The following is a 21,537-nucleotide window of genomic DNA, read 5'->3' on the forward strand; positions in this document are numbered from 1 at the left end:
CATGTTTTGGCTTTTCTTTCCAACAATCCTTGATATTGGTCTTTTGCTGAGCCTTATTCATGTTTAATTCACCCAAGAACAGGCTAGAATTCTCCTCTGCCTTTCTTTAATCCTTTTATATACTCACTGTAGCACACATTTATTTTGGAAAATACAGACAAGTGAAAAGAATCAAAGGGAGGAATCCCTTAATCTTTACCACCAAATTTTATCATTATAAGCCTATAATCTCAAGTCAGAAACTTCTGAAAAAACCTGGAAAGCAGTATCCTTTGGAATATTGAGAGTTAAAAAAAATACCTGATGTGAATCAATGTGAGGTCTTCAGACAGTTTATTTAACTCTGGATTTGTTTTTGCTCTGTTATGCACATTTCCTATAGTACAAATAGTAAGAAATGGTACTCAGGTTACACTAACACTCTTCATCTGAGACTATTCAGATCCTGAACCCATCTGTCCCTCATAGACTTTGGATAAGAACTGTGGACTTATAAGAACTTTGATATATAGTTCAGTTCAGATTTGTGTATTTGTACATATGTATATAATATATAAAATATGTATACTTATATGCTATAAACAATTTACTACAACAATAGGATGTACATTTATAAGGTGTTTATAGCAAGTAATAAATAGAGAAATAAATATACATGCAGTCATACCTTGAAAAAATATCAGCAGTTTGCTCATATATTAACATTAATTATTCAAAAAGATACAACCTTGGTCTGGTTTGTACCTTTTGTCACCTATACCAGAAAATGCTGATATTATCTTGGTTTTAATCTGATTTCTCTAACTATGTATTTTAAATCCTGAAATTATATATGAAGCTTCTAGCTACACACAAGCTCATGTATCAACAACAAATAAAGATGATATTGTACCCATAGATATTCTATCTGGTACTCAAATATGAAGATATTTAAAGTGAGTAGTTTTGAAACACTCTAAGGTTTGGACACTTAAGTTTAGTGGGCTGCATCATTTAAGGTGGCCTTGGTCTTAGTTTGATCATTGGCTCCATATGGTTAAGCTCTAAACTTATTTGTTTAGGGTAATCCAATCCAGTCTAAACATGGGAAAGAAGAAAGGCCCTGGATTATGAGACCTATGTATTTGATCTGAAGCATGAAATTTGGATGCCATGTGGTGCTTTGATGTGAATCGGAGACCATAATAGGAAACAAATTGCTTTGAGTCTCCTAGGAAATAATCACCCTTACTTGCTAGGACTTTCATTCTCCTGCTGGGAAAGGATTAGACTTCTTGTTGATTCTATAAGAAAATTAATTTAGCAGCCTTTCAGAAATCTCTCCATCACCTGGGTAGAAGAATTGGAAGAATTTTAGTCAAATAGTTCATTATATTTTTTTCCAATCTGTTTAAACTTGGTCTGTTCCTGTTCAGCTGTTATGCTGAGCTTTGCACAAAAAATATTTTGCAGTTTGGAATTTCATTCTTTTCTAACTTTACATCTAAATTCTAATATCTAAAGGTTTTTTGGTTTTTTTTGGTCTGACTACTGTCCCTTGATTTCTTATTGAGCTAATGTGCATGTTCCTATTTAAACATAGTTGTATCATATTTTAGGTTTTATCTGAAAATGATGTTTATATTTTCCACAATGATTGATTTGATGTTCGTTCTCTATCAGTTATTATTATTAATCAATAACAATTTCATAGACTTATTTGAAGAGTCAGGGAAGGGTAAGATTTATAACACAGAAATAAATATCATCTGCATAAAGTTGCTATGTCCTCAGTCTTCTCTGTTTGGGACCACAGGAAATCTTGAGTTGATCAGTAGTTTTGGTGTGAATCATTTGCTAAGGAACAGAGATCTCTTTATTCCACTAAATGATGTAACACTGTATAATTACAACTAACAATATCTTAAGCTAGACATTCTTCACAATGACTCTGTGATATTTAGCCAGTTACTTTTCTAAACTTTTTCTTTTACTTTAAAATGAGTACAAAAGCTATGCCATGTTCACAAGATTAAAGTTGTAGACTGTATATTGTAAATTCTACAGAAGAAATGGCTGTTCCTCTTATTATTGATACAGTCATTATTTTCAAAAGCTACCACATTCTAGTTTCTTTCTAATTCTAACAGATTCTAATTTCTGTTTGTTCAGTAATTAATTTTCTTTAGGTTGTTTTATATAACAAGGTAAGAAGATGTTATGTTTTGTTTTTTCTGGGAAAGCTCCTAGTTTTGCTGATGTATTAAGTAATCACTTGAATGTTAACAACATGAACTATAATTTCTGAAAGCAAGAAATTTTGTGGTTTTCAAAATAATTTTAATTGGATTAAACAAAACTAACAAGGTCTTAAAAATAATTTTCAAAGGGAAATGCAGCTCTATCTAATTAGAAAATCGAGTTTTCATGTTACTGGAGGATCTTATCAAAGGAATATTTTAGCTTCCCTTTTCCATTGTTGAAACATTTCTTCTAAATAAACTGTTCCACATTTGTTAATCCTTGATCCTGTAGTTCCAAAAAGCAACAACTTTTAGTCATAGCACAAAAGACTTGCTTGATAAAAAACAGTGATTAAAAATAATGGTTTGGTGAGATGGCACATCTCAGTGGGAAAGGCACATCCTGGCAAGCCTGAGGACTTGACTTTAATTCCCACAGATTGGAAGTTGAAAATTGACTCATACACATTATTCTTTCAATTGCACGGATGTGTCATGACAAACATATACCTGTACACACACAGACACACACACGTGCACTCAAATGTACATAAACACTAAATGCCAAAATTTTTTATAAAAATAGAAATAGACATGAGCTGATAATTACTTACAGTTATGTATTGTAAGATTGAAGAACCATTTTTAAAAAGTGGGTGATATTTAATTAATAGTATCATTGTAATCTTTCGATATGTGGTCATGAATTTAATTGCATAGAAGTAAAACCAGTGGACCTGGAAGTGACTGAATATCAGTTTTCTTTGACTTTTGAATTCTGTTTAAAAGTAAAATTCAATAGTATTAGTGAATCACCTGGTATTTCTGTTTAGCCAAAATGAAATATGCAAGTCTTCATGGTCTATATCATTTTTCTACTTCATTTCTAGTCAGGACCCATCAGTTACATATAAAGAGTAAAAACACATTTCTCTTCAAGAACAGAGTGGTATCTCCAACATTCTTCCTTTTCTCTTTGATAAATGTCTCTTTTCTGGATCTGAGGAATTACACACTTTATTTTAATTGACATTATCAGTGCATACTATCAATATATATGCATATTATCAAGGATATATAGCAATGAAATATAAAAGGGGAATTTTAAAGTTTAAAGTTACCACAAATAAATTGTAATTAGTTAATCATTTTAACATCTTCTAAATTATAATGCTTGTATATATTATGCCAAAACTCTTTTCTAAAATCTGTGCTATTATTTTCATCTGTGCTATAATTTTCTGCCTCTTGTGTGCAAATCAAATTTCTTAGCCAAGATGTCAAAGAAGCCAAGTGTAATCAGAATTTTACAAATCATTCCAATTTTATATATCACATGGTAAAATATTGAAAACTGCAAATAAAATATTGGTGTTTCTCCACTGCTGTAATCTACCATCACAGCCCATCTTCAAGCATACTGCCTTATTTTAATGTCTACTTCATTCTATTTATTGATTGCTTATATATGTATTTGTTTATCAAATATACCTGGAAATCTAAACTGTTACATAATTCCAGCCTATTGATTTTTTTGTAACTTTTTAAAATCAGAAACACATGCTTAGGGGCTTCCCATATTAGCTCAAAGAGACAGAATATATGTTAGAAGTGAAATTATTCTGTAGGGGATATGCATCGAATATCAAAAGCAACATTAAATCTGTGAGTGTTAGGCATAAATGGGGAGAAATGGATTTAACTCATATGCTATTTCTTGAATGAGAATAGCCACCATAGGCTCATATGTTTGGATACTTGGTCGCTAATTTATTAGAACTGTTTGGGGAGGATTAGGAGGTGTGGCCTTATTGGAAGAGGTGTGTTACTAGGAGTGGGCTTTGACCTTGAAAAACTCACACTACTTGCTATTCCCAGTTATCTCTCTCTTCCTCTGTCTTATGCTTATAGATCAAGCTAAAAGCTCTCAGAAACTGCCCCAGCCTCATGCCTGCCTGCATGTTGCCATGTTCAGTGATGGTAATGGAATCTAACCTTCTGAAACTATAAGCTCCAATAAACTCTTAGTTCTATAAGTTGCCTTGGTTATGGCTTCTTATCACAGCAATAAAGGTAGCTAAAAGGGACTGTCAATTAATAAGAATAATATTCCACAGAGAATATGCATCCACTATCAAAAGCAACATTAAAATATGTGACTGTCAGGTATAAATGCAGAGAAATTGGCTTACTCATATATTCTAGGTTGTTTTTCTTTTGAATAATGTCATTCAATTAATCTCTACTAAGATTATGCTAACTTATGCAATTGATCCTTTCAATTTATTATCTAGTTTATTGGTTGTTGTCTAAAATCCTATACTCCCTGAATGCCCAAAGGTTTCCCACATCACATCTACTTTCATATCCCCTTGCTTTGGGTTGTATTGTAGTCTCTGTTTCTTCAGGACATCTTTGGCAGAAATCATTATCAGGTTTAACCTAATTTTGTCTCAGGGTATCAACCATGACCTTTGTGGAGAACACAAAATTAGGATAATAAAAGCAAAGCAGAAAAAAGTACTCATCAAGTTTGATTTCATATATGTCATAGTAATTAACTCTTAAGAATCCAAAGTGAATTGTGTCCTAATGCTTAGGTTCAATGAGAATGGATAGATAAGCAGAAATATGATTGAACAAAAAATATGATCTAAAGGTCCTATATTAAAAGGAGCTTCAACAAGCCGCTTTCTTCAGATTCCTTTCGGCTCCTCCACGTAGGAATCTCCTTTGATTATGGGTCAGGTCACCTGTTACATTGCAATCGTGTGACCTATTTTTAGGAGAGGTAACTCTGAGATTTCTATACAGCTAGCTATTTGTACAAAGGCAACACAAAACCACAGTCAGAATGATGCCTCAAATGCCAGATGTGGAGAAGCATATTCTGAGCCTCATTGTAGTAAACCATTAGCTTCTCAATATTAGATGCTAAGAAGCAGCTATAGCTACCAAGTCTGTCTAAAGATTGTGTCATTTGGTCCCCTCCTCAGGGCTCTAGAACTAATCTACCTCTGTCTCTCTCTCCTTCATTCTCTTCTGCCCTCCCCCACCCATGTTTCTTTATCTTGCTCCCTTCCTTTGCCCTTCATCCCTTCTCCAGCCTTCTTCTCCCTCTCCTTACTTTCCCACCTCTCTGTTTTCCTCCCTCAATCTTTTCTTCCCCTTTGCAGTAGAAGCAGCATGTAAGAGTGTGAGGGATTAACAGGAGAGAAAACAAAAGTATGTCAAGTCACCATTCAGAGTTTTGGAATAAAATTAGATAAATGCCTTCTATTGCTTTAGTAAATGAATACAACTAATGGCTATACGTGGTTAATGATTGTAATCTTTATCACACAAAAGTATGTTTCTAAATTTATACATAATATATATGCATATTTAAATATTCAGATGTGGAAGTGAATCACTCTAGACAAACCATTACAATGAATTCATATCTCAATTAAATTGAGTTGTAAACCACACAGTTGATTACCCCAAAGAGCTCATTTTAAATGCATATGACGCTTAATGGCTCCAATGGGAAGCATGCCCTTCACTAGTGATGAATGCTGCAACTTTCAACAGAAACAAGGTTACCTAACATATCAAGGTTATATAAGAGGCTGTCAAAGCAGTTATGACTACATAACTTTATAATTTGAATGCTCAGGTCACAACAGTTTTCTAAAATTAGATTGAAAAATGGAACAGGTATAAATGAGTTTCTTTACTGAAGTGAAATGATCTTGAAATTTTATTTCTATGGTATATTTTTAATAACTTTATCTTTCTGCAATCACAGTTAATTTTGGAAGCTACTGTTTTGTCGTCGAATGCTACTGTTGCTGTAGACAACATCAGTATATCCCGGGAATGTGAAATTTCCTATAAGTCACTCCGGAGTACCAGCTTACAAAACAAAGGTAAGATTTTATTTTCTTGTGATTATTGAAATTTTAAACATTCAAGTAATTTGACTTTATCTATTAAAATGTATTATAGTCACTAGTATTTAATACAGGGTGTGGATATGCTGGATATATTTTTAATGTTAATAAGTAATTTTATTTACAGAACATTTGTTTTTTTGGTTTTTCAAGACAGGGTTTCTCTGTGTAACAGTCCTGGAACTCACTTTGTAGACCAAGCTGGCCTCGAACTCACTGAGGTCCACCTGCTTTTGTCTCCCAAGTGCTGAGACTAAAGGCATGTGCCACCACCACTTGGCCCAGAACAATTTCTTTTGTTGTTATTTTAAAGCCATCTTTCCCTTTTATATATTTTCATACTTTATTATCCTCTCTCACCCCCTGCTTTCTGTTCTTCACTAGCCCCTTCTCAATGAGTCCCTCCTCCTCCATTCATACCTTCTTTTTTGTGTGTGTGTGACACACCGAGTATAGAGTTACTTGCTTGAGTGTGGTCACAGGCCGTAGAACACCCAGACTAGAATTGAGCTGAAAGCTCCTTCCACACTGACTAAACTGCATAGACCCATAAAGTGCTATGCAGGCTACTTGTGGGGCACGGGGAGGAATTCATCAGTGGTATTACTCAGCTGTGAGCCCTGCATGGCAGAATTTGTGTGTGGTTTCCTAGCTACTTAGGAAGCTGAGTTAAGACAACTACTACTTCAGGACCAGCTTGGGCACACACACACACACACACACACACACACACACACACACACACACACAGTAGAATGTACATTACTCTGTTGAGATCTGGACTAGAGAGATAATTTTTAAAGTTAATATTTTTACTTAAAATCAAATTTATAGATTTTACTTTCAAAATTTGATAGATACATATACTGGATAAAAATCAGATTTAGTGGGTTAGCGTTTTTATCTTCTTAATATTTAAATTTTTAATTAACACTTAATAAAATGTGTTTTAATAAACACTTAGAAATGCACACATTTCTGGGTGAGAGTATCATATTTCAATACATGGATACAATGTATACTGAACAAATCAGGACAATTAATACGTCTATCTCCTCATTATAGGAGCTCTTGAATTCTTATAACAGGTTATTATCAACTATAATCACTCCACTGTTCTGTAGAAAACATTATAACTTGCTGCTTTTATCTAAGTATTTCTTAGTTGTCATTATCTAATCAGTCTCTATCTTCCTTTGGTCAGCCTTCTCAGCCTATAGAAATCTGTACCATGTACTTTAATTAGCTTATTTTAAATATCCACATATTGAAGAAAATATACAGTATTTGTTTGTCTGTCTTATTCACTTATCTTAATCATAACCATGTCTATCAATTTGATACAAATAATGGGTAACCATTTTTTAGTCTATGATTTAAAATTATTTTTTTCCTTTATTGAAAATAGACTTTTTTTCCTCATGTAATATATCCTGATTTCAGTTTCCCTTCCCTCTGCTCCTATCAGTTCTTCTTCCCCTCTCTTCCCATCTGTATCTATTTTTTCTCTCTCCCATTAGAAAATAGACAGAATTCTAAGGGATAATAATAAGATAAAACAATAACTAACATGTCAGATTTGGACAAAACAAACAGAAGGAAAAGAGCCCAAGAGAAGGTACAAGAATTAGAGACTTACTTGTTCTCACATTTAGGAATTCCATAAAAATGTCAAACTAGAAGCCATAATATATATACAGAGCATCTGGTTGCAGACCTGTGCAGGTCCTATGCAAGCTTCCTTAGTCTCCATGAGTTCTTATGAGCTTTGATGTTGTTGTTAGGAGGGCTTTGTTTTCTTGGTATCTCCTATCCCTTCTGGCTTTTACACTCCTCCTGCCTCCTCTTCTGGATAGTTCTCTGAGCCCTAAGGAAAAGAATTTGATGGAGACATCCCACTTAGGGTTGAGTCTTCCAATGTCTCTTATTTGCTGTGTAATATCTATCTGTGGATCCCTGTATTTGTTCTCATCTGCTGCAGGAGAAGGCCTCTCTGATGATGGATGAACAAGGCACTGATTTATGGGTATGGCAGAATGTCATTAAGAGTCATTTTATTGCTACATTCTTTTATCAGGACAGTAAAATTTGGTTTTCCCCTAGATCCCTGGGCTAGCTGATCTCAGGTTCTGGGTCACCCAAGCAGTGTCAGGTATGGGGTCCATCTTGTTGAGTGGTCTTTAAGTCAAATTGGTTGGTTGCTTCAAGAAGTTTTGTGTCACCATTGCCCTGGCATATCTTATAACCTGGACAGCATTGTAGATCAAAGGCTTTGTGGCTGCATTGGTGTTTATGGTTCGATTTTTGTAGGATACAGAATACAGAATTCTTATGGGTTAGACTTTGGATAGACTGAGGTTCTCAAGACCTGTTACCAGCAAGTATGTCACAGAAATTGTTAAGGTCAACTTTCATACAGGGAGGTGCAAAAAGCCATGGCAACCTTGCTTTTGAGGCCTGTCTTTCTCCGCATTAGGTACTTTGTTATCCTTATTTTGGCCTTGACAAGCAAGAGTGTTTGTTGTGGTATTGTGTTCCCCAAAATATTGTGTATCCTAATAAACTTATCTGGGGGCAGAGAACAGAAAAGCCACAATATTAAACATAGAGGTTAGGCAGTGGTAGCACACGCCTTTAATCCTAGCATTTCAGAGGCAGAAATCCATGTGTTAAAGGATACAGCCAAGCATGGTGACTCACGCCTTTAATCCCAGAAAGTGAGCCTTTAATCCCAGTGAGTAGTGGTAGAAAGCAGAAAGGTATATAAGGTGTGAGGACCAGAAACTAGAGGCATTTGGCTGGTTAAGCATTTGGCTGATTAAGCTTTTAGCTGGTTAAGCTTCAGGCTTTCGAGAAGCAGTTCAGCTGAGACCCATTCTGGATGAGGACTCAGAGGCCTTCAGTCTGAGGAAACAAGACCAGCTGAGGATCCGGCGAGGTGAGGTAGCTGTGGCTCGTTCTGTCTCTCTGATCTTCCAGTATTCACCCCAATAACTGGCCTTGCGTTTGATTTTATTAATAAGAGCTTTTAAGTTTTAAGATTCATGCAACAAGTGTTGAAAAACTTTAAAAATAACTGAAGTTAACCTTAGCAGGTCTGTGAGAAAACTTGACCACATGTATGAATAACTCTTCTTGTGACATAAGACAGAATTATTTTTATATGTCAAACCTAATCAGCTATTTCAACCATAAATCTAGCTGGGCTGATATTAAATGTATGATTTATGAAGTACTAATGATTTTACATAAAGAAAATACCCTCAGTCCCACTAGTTCACAGTATGTCTGCCATGTTACTGTATGATCTGCTTATGAGTTAAGGCTTCACCTGGGCAGCAGCTGAATGAGACCCTAGACAAAGGAATTTGAACATGTGCCCATTGCAAACAGGTAGTTTCATATTTGTGGGGCAGATTGGCCAGGCCTTCGAAAGACACTGTACTTGAACTGAAGCTTCTGGAAGCTTTTTCTATCACACAGAGAATTGCACTACTTCAGATAACTCTGGTGCACTTACCTCTCCTTTGCATTCCATGTAAAATGCAAACAGCAAGTGGAACCATAAACCATGGCTAACTTACTATACTTGAAATCTTAAAACTTTTCCTTTGAGTTTCTCCTTTTATTAGTTTTCTTTCCCATTGGCTCTTATAGAAATGAGTGTTGTTGAAACAGTTAAACATTCCATTTAATTGGAGATAGGGGATAGCATGCTATTGATCTTAACTTGAAGCTCAGTTTGCATCTCCAGAGGATACAAGCTGTATTTCATTTAGCAAGGTCTGTGATTTCACACCCAAGTGGTCAGACAACATGTGAAGGTCATTATGACTGAAAGTATGACTCATTCTGCCAGGATTTATGTGTCTATATTTATCCTCTAAATGTGTAAACTATACTAGTCTAGTGAGTACTGTATAATGAAGATGACAGATCTGTAAAAGTCCTAAACAGAAGATCTAAAACCATAAAACCAGAAGATAATGATATTAGCTACAAACATTAGAAAGAATTAGTGTGACTACATTACCCTGAAATGCCCAGGCATAGGAAAAGAACAACTACCTGATGATTGGAGAATATGTTTGTAAACTATCTATATTATGGGGTTTGGCACTCAAAAATTATGAAGAATACATTTAACTTAATAACAGAGAAAAAACCTGATTTAAAATTAGACAAAGGACTTGAATGGCATTTCTCTAAACAAGGAATAATATAGCTAACTGGTATATGAAATTGCTTAGTGCCATTAATCATTACCATAAGACAATGTCATGTATACTGATGCATACTATTGAGTACTGTTGGTAGAAATACAGGTTGTCAGAGTTATGGAGAACAATGTGGAGATGCCTAAAGAAATTAAAAAGAGAAGCATCATGTGGCTTTGTTATTCCCATTCTGGGAAACTGCCCAGAGAAAATGAAATTACCATCATATAAGTTTGGATATTCCCAGGTGTGCTGCAGCATTGTTTATAAAAGCCAACATAAGAAAATAACCTGTGTCCATTAACAGATAAAATGACAAAGAAGGGATTATATGTTTAAAAAAATGACATAATACTGAGCTTTATAATGAGATCCTGTCATTTGCCTTAACAAGGATGGACTATGTGATATTGTAATAAATTAGAAAAGAAACAAAGATATTGCATTGTTTGGCTGATATATAAGAAGGCCATATATACAGAGAAATAATATAACTGTGGATATGAGGATCTGGGGAGAAGTTGGGAGATGTTGTAAAGGCATGCAATGTAGGAAGCCTGTAAGATATGCAAATCTATCAGTTAATAAGATTGTATATAGTGATGATTTCTAACAAATGAGTAAATTTAATTGATCTTACAATTACTCATATAAATACACACACACACACACACACACACACACACACACACACACACACACACACACCACCCAAACTCCAAAGGCAAACAGTATGAGATGGTAGACATTATAATGTGGTTTATTGGAGCAATAGTTCCATCATCAATATCCCATGAAATCAGATTTTATACTTTGAGTACACCTAATAGTATGACTATACAAAGCTAACTAGGTGTACACAAATAACTACTACAAATAACAACTCAAGAGAGTTGGAAAATGCAGTCTACACAGATAAAAATTTTCTAAGCAGGAATTTTACAATGTGCTGTTTATTTTTCTTACCACATAACATATACATATATATATATGTACATATAGAGAAACTTCTGTTATAAATTAATGCTTCTATAGTTGCATTATTATAACTGACATAATTAATTCTGAACAAATGTACTTAGCTTCAAAACTTTGTATAAAATCTTTTTTTATGAAATAATTTCATACAATATATTCTGACCATGCTTTTCCCTTCCCTCAACTCCTCCCAGATCCTCTTGACCACTCCACCCACCCAACTCTATGCCCGTTCTTTTTCTCTCTCTAAAAACACCCAGCCAACCAACCAAACAAGAAACTCATGTAAAAGAAACCCTCCACAAAAAACACAAAACAAGAAACCAATATATACAAGCAAAAGACCAAAATCCCCAAAGAAATATGAGACCAATAAACCTGTAAAATTACCATTGAGTTTGTTTTGTGTTGGCCATCTACTGCTGCTCATGAAGCCTACCCTGAAGTGTGATTATAAAATCTTTTACAGCAAAACAAATCCAAGAGGTAGGCACTATTTTATAGATGTTATCATCAGTGGTGTCTCTTCAGGAAATCGAAAACGACACAAGTAATTTAAAGAGTCAAAATCTACTGTAAAGAATTATTATGTGTTAAAAAGTAGATAGCTACGAAAAGAAATAAAAGAGAACAACAGAGAAAAAAGAAATCATTTCTAGGGCTGAGACAGAATGCAAAGAAGGATCAAGCAGGTGATCTCACTATCCTCACACAGGAGCTGACTCTGAAGGGGCCATTAGACCAAGATCTTTGCTGGGTTTACTTGGTCATAGCCAGTGTATCACTGACAGTGTTATTTTCAGGATGCCCATGTTAATAAAGGACGTAGTATCTCAATATGTTCATGACAGAAGAGAACTATAATTGGTTTCTTTCAATGTGTACAGTTATGGGGCAGGTAACTAGACAAACAGCAAAACCCTACTAGAACCCCCACCCTAAAAGAAAAGAAACTACTTCTACTACAAAGTCTGACACTGAGCTATTCAAAAGAGAAATCTTTGCAATTTCAAAGCAGGGTGGTTTGGAAGTCAATGTAATAAATTTGTGGCCATCATACTTGCCTGGTGCTGCATAGCCTATAGCTGGTAGACTCTAAACACAGTCTACCTTTAAAACCTGCTCCCCTAGGCACACATTGTACAGCCCTTCTGACTTTTCAAGGTCATCCTAGCCCCAGACTGAGATTTTCCAGTCACTCTCGTGGTTGATTTGAGTAATATTAACTTCTAACCAGTTGATGAGACTCATTCTTGGAAGAGAAACCACTCTCTAAGTCTTCTAGAATGCCACATGGAAGCACAGTGCATGCTGTCTGGAGTGTCAAGGACTTATGTCTTCAAAATAACAACTGATGCTTTTCCTTTAGTAATATAAAGTTTTTCATAAGATATGTTTTGATCATATTCACATTCCTCTCCCAACTCCTCCCAGATCCAGCCCCCTTTCTACTTGCCCGCCACTATGTTCTTACTATCTCTTATAAAAACCCAAACCTATATCATATATATCATATATACCATATATATCACAAATATGTAAAAAAAATAGATTTATAGACATAAGAGGGATACTATTCAGGCAATAATCATAGTGAATTGAGTTTAAAATTAGCAAATGAACTCTCAACCTCCAAAGGTTTAATTTGTTTTCTTTGCTTGCTATTTTTTGGAGTGTTGATTTTCTCCTGTGAATCTGTTTATTCATAGAAATGCTAATGCTTCGTTCCTTTTTAAAAATGGATCTTTCATTAAAGATTCTGAGTTAAGATGAGGTAACGGCTCAGTGAAGATTGAGAGGATCTGATTTTCTCATGCTTTTGTAAGGATGTTAAAGGGACTGGTGTGGATTTTAGGCTGGGATTCTAGCTTTGAACTAGCTAGCATAAAGATTTTCCCATAGAGAACCCAAATTCCTTAGAGCATGGGACTTCCCTGCCCAGAGGAAAAGACATCATGTCCCCCAGGTGCTCAATCATAAACAGAAATCTTACTGGGAGTGGCACACTATGGTTCTGTTCAAATATTTAGTGTTTTAGTTGAATTTTAATAGAATTTTCTCACTTTTATAGCTGTCACTAACCCAAGTTAACTTCTTTTTCTTTGAGGACCTACTACAAAAATTATTATGCATATTAAAGATTTAGAATTCTAGTACTTCTAGATTATGTTCAGATTTTAGAAGCATGGTGAATTTATTTTATATATTCAGTTTTTATAATGAGAGAGAATTATTTTTTTAAAAATGTATGAAATATGTAGAAACTGTGAAGTTCTACAGAATGTTGGTAGCTTTGAATAATTTAATTCAATATTTTATATTCACTTTTAGTATAATTAATTTGCAACTTAAGTATATAGGTTTTCAAGAATCTTCTCCCTCCCTCCCCACTACTTTCTCTCCTTATTCTCTTCTCCCTCCTCACTTCCCAGTTAAACACCATACTGACTACGGTGTTTTGTTAAATTCGTTCCATATATTTTTATCTTCATTGAGGTACAGTCATATACCAATTAGTCATAGGAATTATTTACACAATTGTGGGAGCCCGTTCTCGGGTTCCTCGTTGCTTTACCCAGCAGGTCCCCATAGAGGATGATTAGGACCATGGGCCTGAGTGCAGGTGTCTGAGATGGTCTGCACTTGGCTGTGCTGGTGGAGGAGGCCTTTTGCTCCACCCCCTGGCGTCTCTATAAAAACCCTGGGGCAGAGACAGTCGGGGCTGTTGGAATAGGTTCCAGGCCCTCTTGAGGCTATCCTTTATTTTCTATCTGTTTATCTCCGCAAGATTCTCTGCAATAAATCCTTCTATCTAATATTTCCTGCTGCTCGCACTCAAGAAAACTCTGGGGAACTGTGGGGGTGGTGGGTAAACGCCCCACAGAATGGCGCCCGAACAGGGACTAAAGAAAAAAGAAAAAAAAGGGACTAAAGAAAAAAAAGGGGGACTAAAAAAAGGGGCAACTAAAGACAAAAATGAACAGGGGCTAAAGACAAAGTGATAGGGATTAAAGATAAAAGAAAATAGTTTTATTACAGAGTTTTTGGCGAAAGTGTTGAGTTCAGCCCTGCCAGTGGATAAGGCATGCCGGTGTTATGGAAAATATATATTTTTTATATATATTGAGAGGCAGGGGTTTTATCCTCAAGAGAAAAGGAAAGCAGACTGGAAGGATGTCCGATGCTGCAGCGAAATTCTCTGTCAAATTTTCTATCTTCTATCCCTTTCTCAATTTCTATCTGAAAAATAAGTATAAGGCATAGGGTAGTAAAATAGTGTAGGAAAAACTTAGAAGTATAAGATTGTGTAGGAAAAATAAGGCAACTAGACAGAAAAACTCTTCAATTTTCTAACTTTGGGGGCTATGAATGCAAACTGGGGCAAAAAAAAATCTTTCTTTGGGCTTTATGGGTAGTAAAAAAAGCTCTTCTTTGAGTTTATGGGGAAGAAAAAGTTTCCTATGGAAGCTTTTGTCCTGGGGACAGCTGAAATGCTAAGTCCAAGCGGCAGGAGAAAGTGATTTCTCCCTGAGGCAAAAATGGGGGTGTAAAAAGCCAAAGTTTAAAGTTGGGAAGTTTTGGGAAAAGTTGGTCTTTCTTTCTCCTGGGGGGGGAAAAAATCTTTCTCTTAAACTATAAAGCTTTTCTTGGAAAATTTGGGAGGAAAAAACTCTAAAAAGCCTTCATCTTTCTCAAAAGCTCTTAAAAACTAAAGCCTTTAACTTTCTCAGGACAAAAATTAGAATCACCTGAAGATATTAGTATGGGGACCACCTGTGATTAGCTCTAAGGGAAAACAACAAACCTCTTAAGACAGCAAAACCTAAGTTCTTTCAAGTTTTAAAAATCCTCCCTGCAATGCAGGAGGCAGGGACAAATTCCTAAAAACCTCTCTTCTAAGCTCTGTCTCTTCAAGCAAGTAAAAGACAGTGGGTCAGAGTACCCTGAGGGAAAGGCTTGGGAGAGTGTGGGTAAAGAGCTACAGAGAGCCCAAAAGGGCAGGAAACTTTACTGGGAAAAGCAAAAATGCCAAGCTTTTCAGTTATAGCCGAGCTGAGGCATCAAGGGTTTTGTTTGAGTGAGCGTTTCAGAAAGAAAAGGTGCTCCTAATCGTCCTAATGCAAAGATCCACTGAAGCATTGTATCCTAGCTTCTGACCAAAAACCCAAAGGCGACTGACCAGCGTCTCTGAGTTGGAGTGCATTTCAGGGATTCTAGGGTTCCTGCAGTTGTAAACTTCCTGGAGCACAGAGGTGAGGCAGGAAGATGCAGGACCCAGGGGAAGATTGCTAATGAACATCCAAAGCTAAAGCCGGTGGGAACGGCACAGTTGCCTGCTTTCCTACAAGTCCCGGGTTGATAGGTCCACAACTGCAAAAAGACATCTGAGAAAAGCTTTCCTATCAGAGTAAGGACCTTTCTGGGAAAACAGTAAAGCTGAACTGTGTCTGAAGCAGTTGTGCTGCTGAGTCAGAACGCTGTCTGGGGAAAGAGCCCAGCCAGGGCAGAACAGAACTAGTAAAGCTTTCTTTTCTGTCAGAGAAAGCATCTCTTTGAGAAAAGCTTTGTTTCAACTAACTCCTGGTGAAATGAGGGAGTGTAGCCCTGAGGGGTGATTGCCTCTGGCATAAGCTCTCCTTGAGCACCCAGACAAGCAAATGCAACCCACTGGGGGACTGGGCCAGGTGAAGGCCTGATAAGGCAAAACACCTGTCCTAATGGGAGTTTAGAAACGGCAAAAACCTCCCTTGTTAGATTTTCAGTCTGTACGCAAACCACACAGACCCCGAAAACAGAAACGGACAAAAAGCCCCTACCTTCAGTAGCAGGGAAAGCCGCCACTGTAGTGTCGGAGACTGTTTCTGGGGTAGCGGGATAAATTGAGACCAAACTGGATACTGTCAGGGAGAAAGACTCTGAAGAAAGAGAAGGGACATATTCCTCCCCAGAAAATACATGACCTGTGAAAAGCTGCTAGAATTTGAGGCGGATTCGGAGGGAGAAAAAAAGCCCCTACTTTCAAAGGCAGCTAGCAGAGGTACAGAGCAGCAGACAGATACCTGCAGATACCTGAAGCTCTGCATCTGGGGGGAAAGGAACAAGCAAAATGAGAATAAAATCAGTGGGAGAAAATCTCTGAAAGAGCTATGGAAAAGCTGTTGTAAATGATCTTGTTTTTCACTGGCTAAGACAAACACAAGCCCCGAGGAAAGTTGCTATCAGAAATGCCAGCCTCAATGCCCGCTAATGAGGCAGGTGCAGTTCTGATTTGGGGGCCAGTGTCAAATGAAGGAGAGACACCTGTTGAAGCCAGCTGAGGAGAGACCAGAAACCTCCCAATGTCCCATAGCTGAAAATGTAAAATGCTTGTTCAAATCTCCCATTGCAAAAACAAAAAACTTTGTTCAAACCTCCCGGGCAAGAATTTGTAAGCAAGTCTGGTAAAAGAACCAGTTGACTCTCAGACCCAAAAAGAACTATGGGAAATGACTGATATAAGGGAAATGATATAAAGGACTGATTTAAGGGACTGATAATATTATGGACTGATATAAGGGAAATGCATTCTGGGAAAGGTAGTTTTTTGGCTAAAGATGGCGACATTGCCCTGAAACACTCTGTCAGCTCGAAAATATGTTCCTGGTAAATGTAAATACAGCTTTTAAAAGAATAAGGAGGAAAATTGTCTAAGAGTTTAAGTATCAGTTCCAATGAAAAATTGAAAGGATACGGAACTAGATGCTTCGTGGTTTGGGGCTCCGTTGGTAAAATCCCTTATTTACCCTAATAGCTGTGCAAAGTTTTTACAGTAGTTGGAAGACAAAAGGCTACCTTTAAGAGCAAACAAGCCACTTTAAAATCCTTAAAGCAAGAGAGCAGTTTATACACTGAACGTTGTCTTAGATATGAAGAAACTTATGTGAAATTAAAAATTACATACCTCTTGAACAAACAGCCTGCAATGAGTGATTCCTTTGCAAATCTAATTAAGGGGATAAGAAACAGGCATTCAAAATGAAATGACTGCTTTATAGATGGGAAACAAACCAGAAAATCTAGCTGTCTTACAAAAGAGTTGCTTCACCTGAAAGTTCCTTATAAAAAATCAATGCTAAATAATACAGCTGCTAATAACATCAGGAGTTAAAGCTAATGAGGTGAAAATACTAAATACAGTTCGGAGCTGTGCCACTTGTGGCTTTACTAGCTCCTTTAGAAAAAATACTTTATATCACCTAATAGCTGTGCAGTATTTGACAAAGAGCTTTACAGCAGCTAAATATGGTAATTTCACCCTCAGCGTGAAGTGAAGTTTTTCAGTAGAACAAACCAAAAATACTGCTGTAATAGAAACGTTTGTCTGAATTGAAGTACATATGGGGAGCTATTATGAATTTGGGTGAAGGAACAGCCTCTAGTTAAAAACTGTCTGCCACTGACAGTGCATCTCTGCTGGTCCGGAATGGCTGAGAGAACTGGCAACTTTGGAGTGTGGCATCATCCTGGGGAAGGTTACAGTCCCCTAGCAACAACTATCACAATTTTATAACAACACTCACTAAATCCCAGTGCTTTATAACAAAGCTGACTATAAACTCTAAACTCTAGAAATGATGTACGTACTTCCTGTCTAGTTAAGAGAATCTTTCTAATAGAGATAGTGATAATAATTAAGAGTAAGAAATAGAAAAAGATGAAAATAAGATACGTGGGTTTGTAAAAATTCTCTTGTTAGATCTGTGTTAAGAAATCTTGAGGTGTTTGCTAAGTTTGTAAAAATAGATCTATAGAGTTCCTTTAAGAATATAAGCTTACGGCCGGGCGGTGGTGGTGCACGCCTTTAATCCCAGCACTCGGGTGGCAGAGCCAGGCGGATCTCTGTGAGTTCGAGGCCAGCCTGGGCTACCAAGTGAGTTCCAGGAAAGGTGCAAAGCTACACAGAGAAACCCTGTCTCGAAAAACCAAAAAAAAAAAAAAAAGAATATAAGCTTGCAAGAAATATTTAAGGTAGTCTTAAGATACTAGTTGTAAATGTAAGTTTAAATAAGAAATAAGATAAGTACATAAGTAATAAGAAATATACTTGCTAAAGTAGTTCTATAGTTTCCTAAGGAGTATAAATAAGTAGATGTTAATACGTTATATGTGAGTTTGTAAGGAGTATAAATAAGTAGATGTTAATACGTTATATGTGAGTTTGTAAAATGTAAATGTTGAATGTGAGTCTAAATGCTTTACAAGGCAAAAAAAGTTATATGTGAGTTTAAAAAGTGTAAATGTTAAGTGTGAATCTATGCTTAATGTATATGATGAAAAAACCTGAGATACAGAAGTAGTGTCCTAGGAAACTGCAAAGCAGGCATTCTGAGCGGTTTTCAAAAGTTCCAGAAGCCACTAAGAAGCTAAGAATGGTGAACGCCAGAACCAGCACAAGGCATCCGCAGCTGAGATCTGTGGAAAATCGACGCAACACAGAAAAACCTGAGCTAACATCAAAAACGGTGCGGTTTAGAATACTACTGTACCTAAAAAGGTCTCTGGCTTGAGAATAAGTTCAGAGACGCTTGTTTGAACAAAAATTGTTAACTGCAGGCTGGAGAGATGGCTCAGAGGTTAAGAGCACTGGCTGCTCTTCCAAAGGTCCTGAGTTCAATTCCCAGCAACCACATGGTGGCTCACAACCATCTGTGATGAGATCTGGTGCCCTCTTCTGGCCTGCAGCCATATATGCAGGCAGAACACTGTATATATAATAGCTAAATAAATCTTTAAAAAAAAAATTGACTTTGTCAAAAAATATCTTTGCCGGGCGGTGGTGGCGCACGCCTTTAATCCCAGCACTCGGGAGGCAGAGCCAGGCGGATCTCTGTGAGTTCGAGGCCAGCCTGGACTACCAAGTGAGTTCCAGGAAAGGCGCAAAGCTACACAGAGAAACCCTGTCTCGAAAAACCAAAAAAAAAAAAAAAAAAAATTGTTAACTGCAAAAAGTTTTGGTTGAAAAACGTCTCTTCATATTTTGAAGTGAAAGCCTGATACTAGAATTTATTTCTTGTTTGGACTTTTTGAACTTAAAATGAGATAAAATTACAAAAAGAATTTGGTTATGGATTTCTCATATTTGGAAGACTAGTACCAGAATTTATCGTTTGAATTTTAAGACTTAAGAAATGAAATGAACAATAGAGATTTCATTGATATGGGACAATTTTGAGTTTACTTATAGTAATGACCTAGGAACTGTTTTCTGGAATTGGGTTAAAAATGGAACTGTTTAAATGAAGAAATTTATTATTTCTACCTAGAATCAAGATGCAGTTTTGTGTATGCATATATGCTTTATTAATTGGTGATTCATGAATTGTTTTGTGGAACTGTTTATGTAAAAATGAAATTACTTACAGAACTGGTTTTGTGTTATAAATGGAACTGTTTAAATGGAAAAGTTTGGTTTTCTAACTAGGCTTGAGATTTTGCTTAAATTATAAAGAAAAGGGGGAGAGTTAATCCTTAGTCTAATTTCAAAAGTTGTTGGAGTGGATTAATGTCATGTTTTTGTTAGTAAGAAATGCAAATGGGGTATATAAGACACTACTTTTAAAGTGTGTAAAGAGTTTTATTAAGAAACTGCTTTTTGATGTTTTGCTAAGTTTTCAAAGTGTTCATGGTTAGATTGAAAATATTGCTTTTCAATATGGGTTTGTAGGAATTGTATAAGTTTGGGTTCCTCTAACTAGGTTTGAGATTTTGTTTAAAAAATTATAAAGAAAAGGAGGAGTTATGAGATTGAATTATGTTTGCAGAAACCTATTGATATTAATGCACCCTGGTTTTGTGGAGTTAAGGAAATATTTAAGTTTGATGTGAATACATCGAAGTTTTTCCTATGTTCTGTTAGCAAGAAAATTCAAATGATTGAGTTAAAGCTGTAAGACAGAGAAAATTGTTAACTATATATAGCACCATATATGCTAATTCAAATGGTTCTGTTAAGAGTTTGCTTTGTGTTGTAAGATTGGGAGAATTGTGACTATAGCAATATTTATGTTAACCTGTTAATGATAATGATGAAGCTAACGGATTTTTTAAGTTTGTAGTTGCCTTAAGAGTTTTTGGTTTAGAAAGGGCTTGAGGCAGCTAAGACTGCTGTAGTCACTTTGGACCTAATTCAAAAGAGAAATGCCATCTTTATCATCCTCTACTCCCATATTGGGAAGTGTAACAGCTATGGAGATTGCTGTAAGCCATTAATAGTTACTTTTTTATATATTAAGAAAGGGGGACCTGTGGGAGCCCGTTCTCGGGTTCCTCGTTGCTTTACCCAGCAGGTCCCCATAGAGGATGATTAGGACCACGGGTCTGATTGCAGGTGTCTGGGATGGTCTGCACTTGGCTGTGCTGGGGGAGGAGGTCTTTTGCTCCACCCCTTGGCGTCTCTATAAAAACCCTGGGGCAGAGACAGTCAGGGTGTTGGAATGGGTTCCAGGCCCTCTTGAGGCTATCCTTTATTTTCTATCTGTTTATCTCCGCAAGATTCTCCGCAATAAATCCTATCTAGTATTTCCTGCTGCTCGCACTCAAGAAAACTCTGGGGAACTGTGGGGGTGATGGGTAAACGCCCCCCACACAATATGTTATGGGCAGTGTCACAGTGTTCTTATAACACACAAAAACTAAAAGGCTCCAGCATCTCCAGGTGATATAATTTAATGAAACCACTGTAATGTAAGTGGTCTGTCATTGAAGAAAATGCTGTGATGTAGTGCATAACTGCAACTACATAACTGGGCACACATGACCCATCTCTGCAGGACCTTTTGGTCATCAGACAGCATGAAGCAGCTGGCTGAAGAATTACATTTTGTTGCATATGGTGAGCATGGTAAAAATCACATGTCGTGAGGTTCGTGTCAGAGTATTTTATACATAGGCTATGCTGCCATTTGTGAAGAAGACACCTGTCTGTGTATTCAATGTTTACAGCCTTTCTCCTTGTCTTGTTACACCAAACTGAAGCTCAGTAGGACAATCTGTGACAAGTGGGTGAATGGGTGGCAGTGGCAGAAAATAGTCAGCACCTAGTTTTGTCCAACTATATAGAGTTCTGTACGGTCCATTCCTTCTGTGTAGGTTGTTTGATGATAGACCAATGACAATAAGCTCATGATTACGGCCATTTCTGAAGGG

General features: G+C 36.6%; 1 protein-coding gene across 1 annotated transcript in view; it reads left to right on the top strand.

The window, feature by feature from the left end:
* Malrd1 (MAM and LDL receptor class A domain containing 1) overlaps window positions 1-21,537 on the top strand; it is a 605,236-nt gene that overhangs the window by 105,130 nt on the left and 478,569 nt on the right. Inside the window, exon 13 of the mRNA XM_052729219.1 lies at window positions 6,013-6,133. Coding sequence (XP_052585179.1) covers window positions 6,013-6,133 — 121 coding nt within the window. The remainder of the gene's footprint in view (window positions 1-6,012; window positions 6,134-21,537) is intronic.

Source organism: Peromyscus californicus, unplaced genomic scaffold (genome assembly GCF_007827085.1).
Source record: "Peromyscus californicus insignis strain IS unplaced genomic scaffold, ASM782708v3 Scaffold_8__1_contigs__length_139910024, whole genome shotgun sequence".
In the NCBI taxonomy this organism is placed as follows: domain Eukaryota; kingdom Metazoa; phylum Chordata; class Mammalia; order Rodentia; family Cricetidae; genus Peromyscus; species Peromyscus californicus.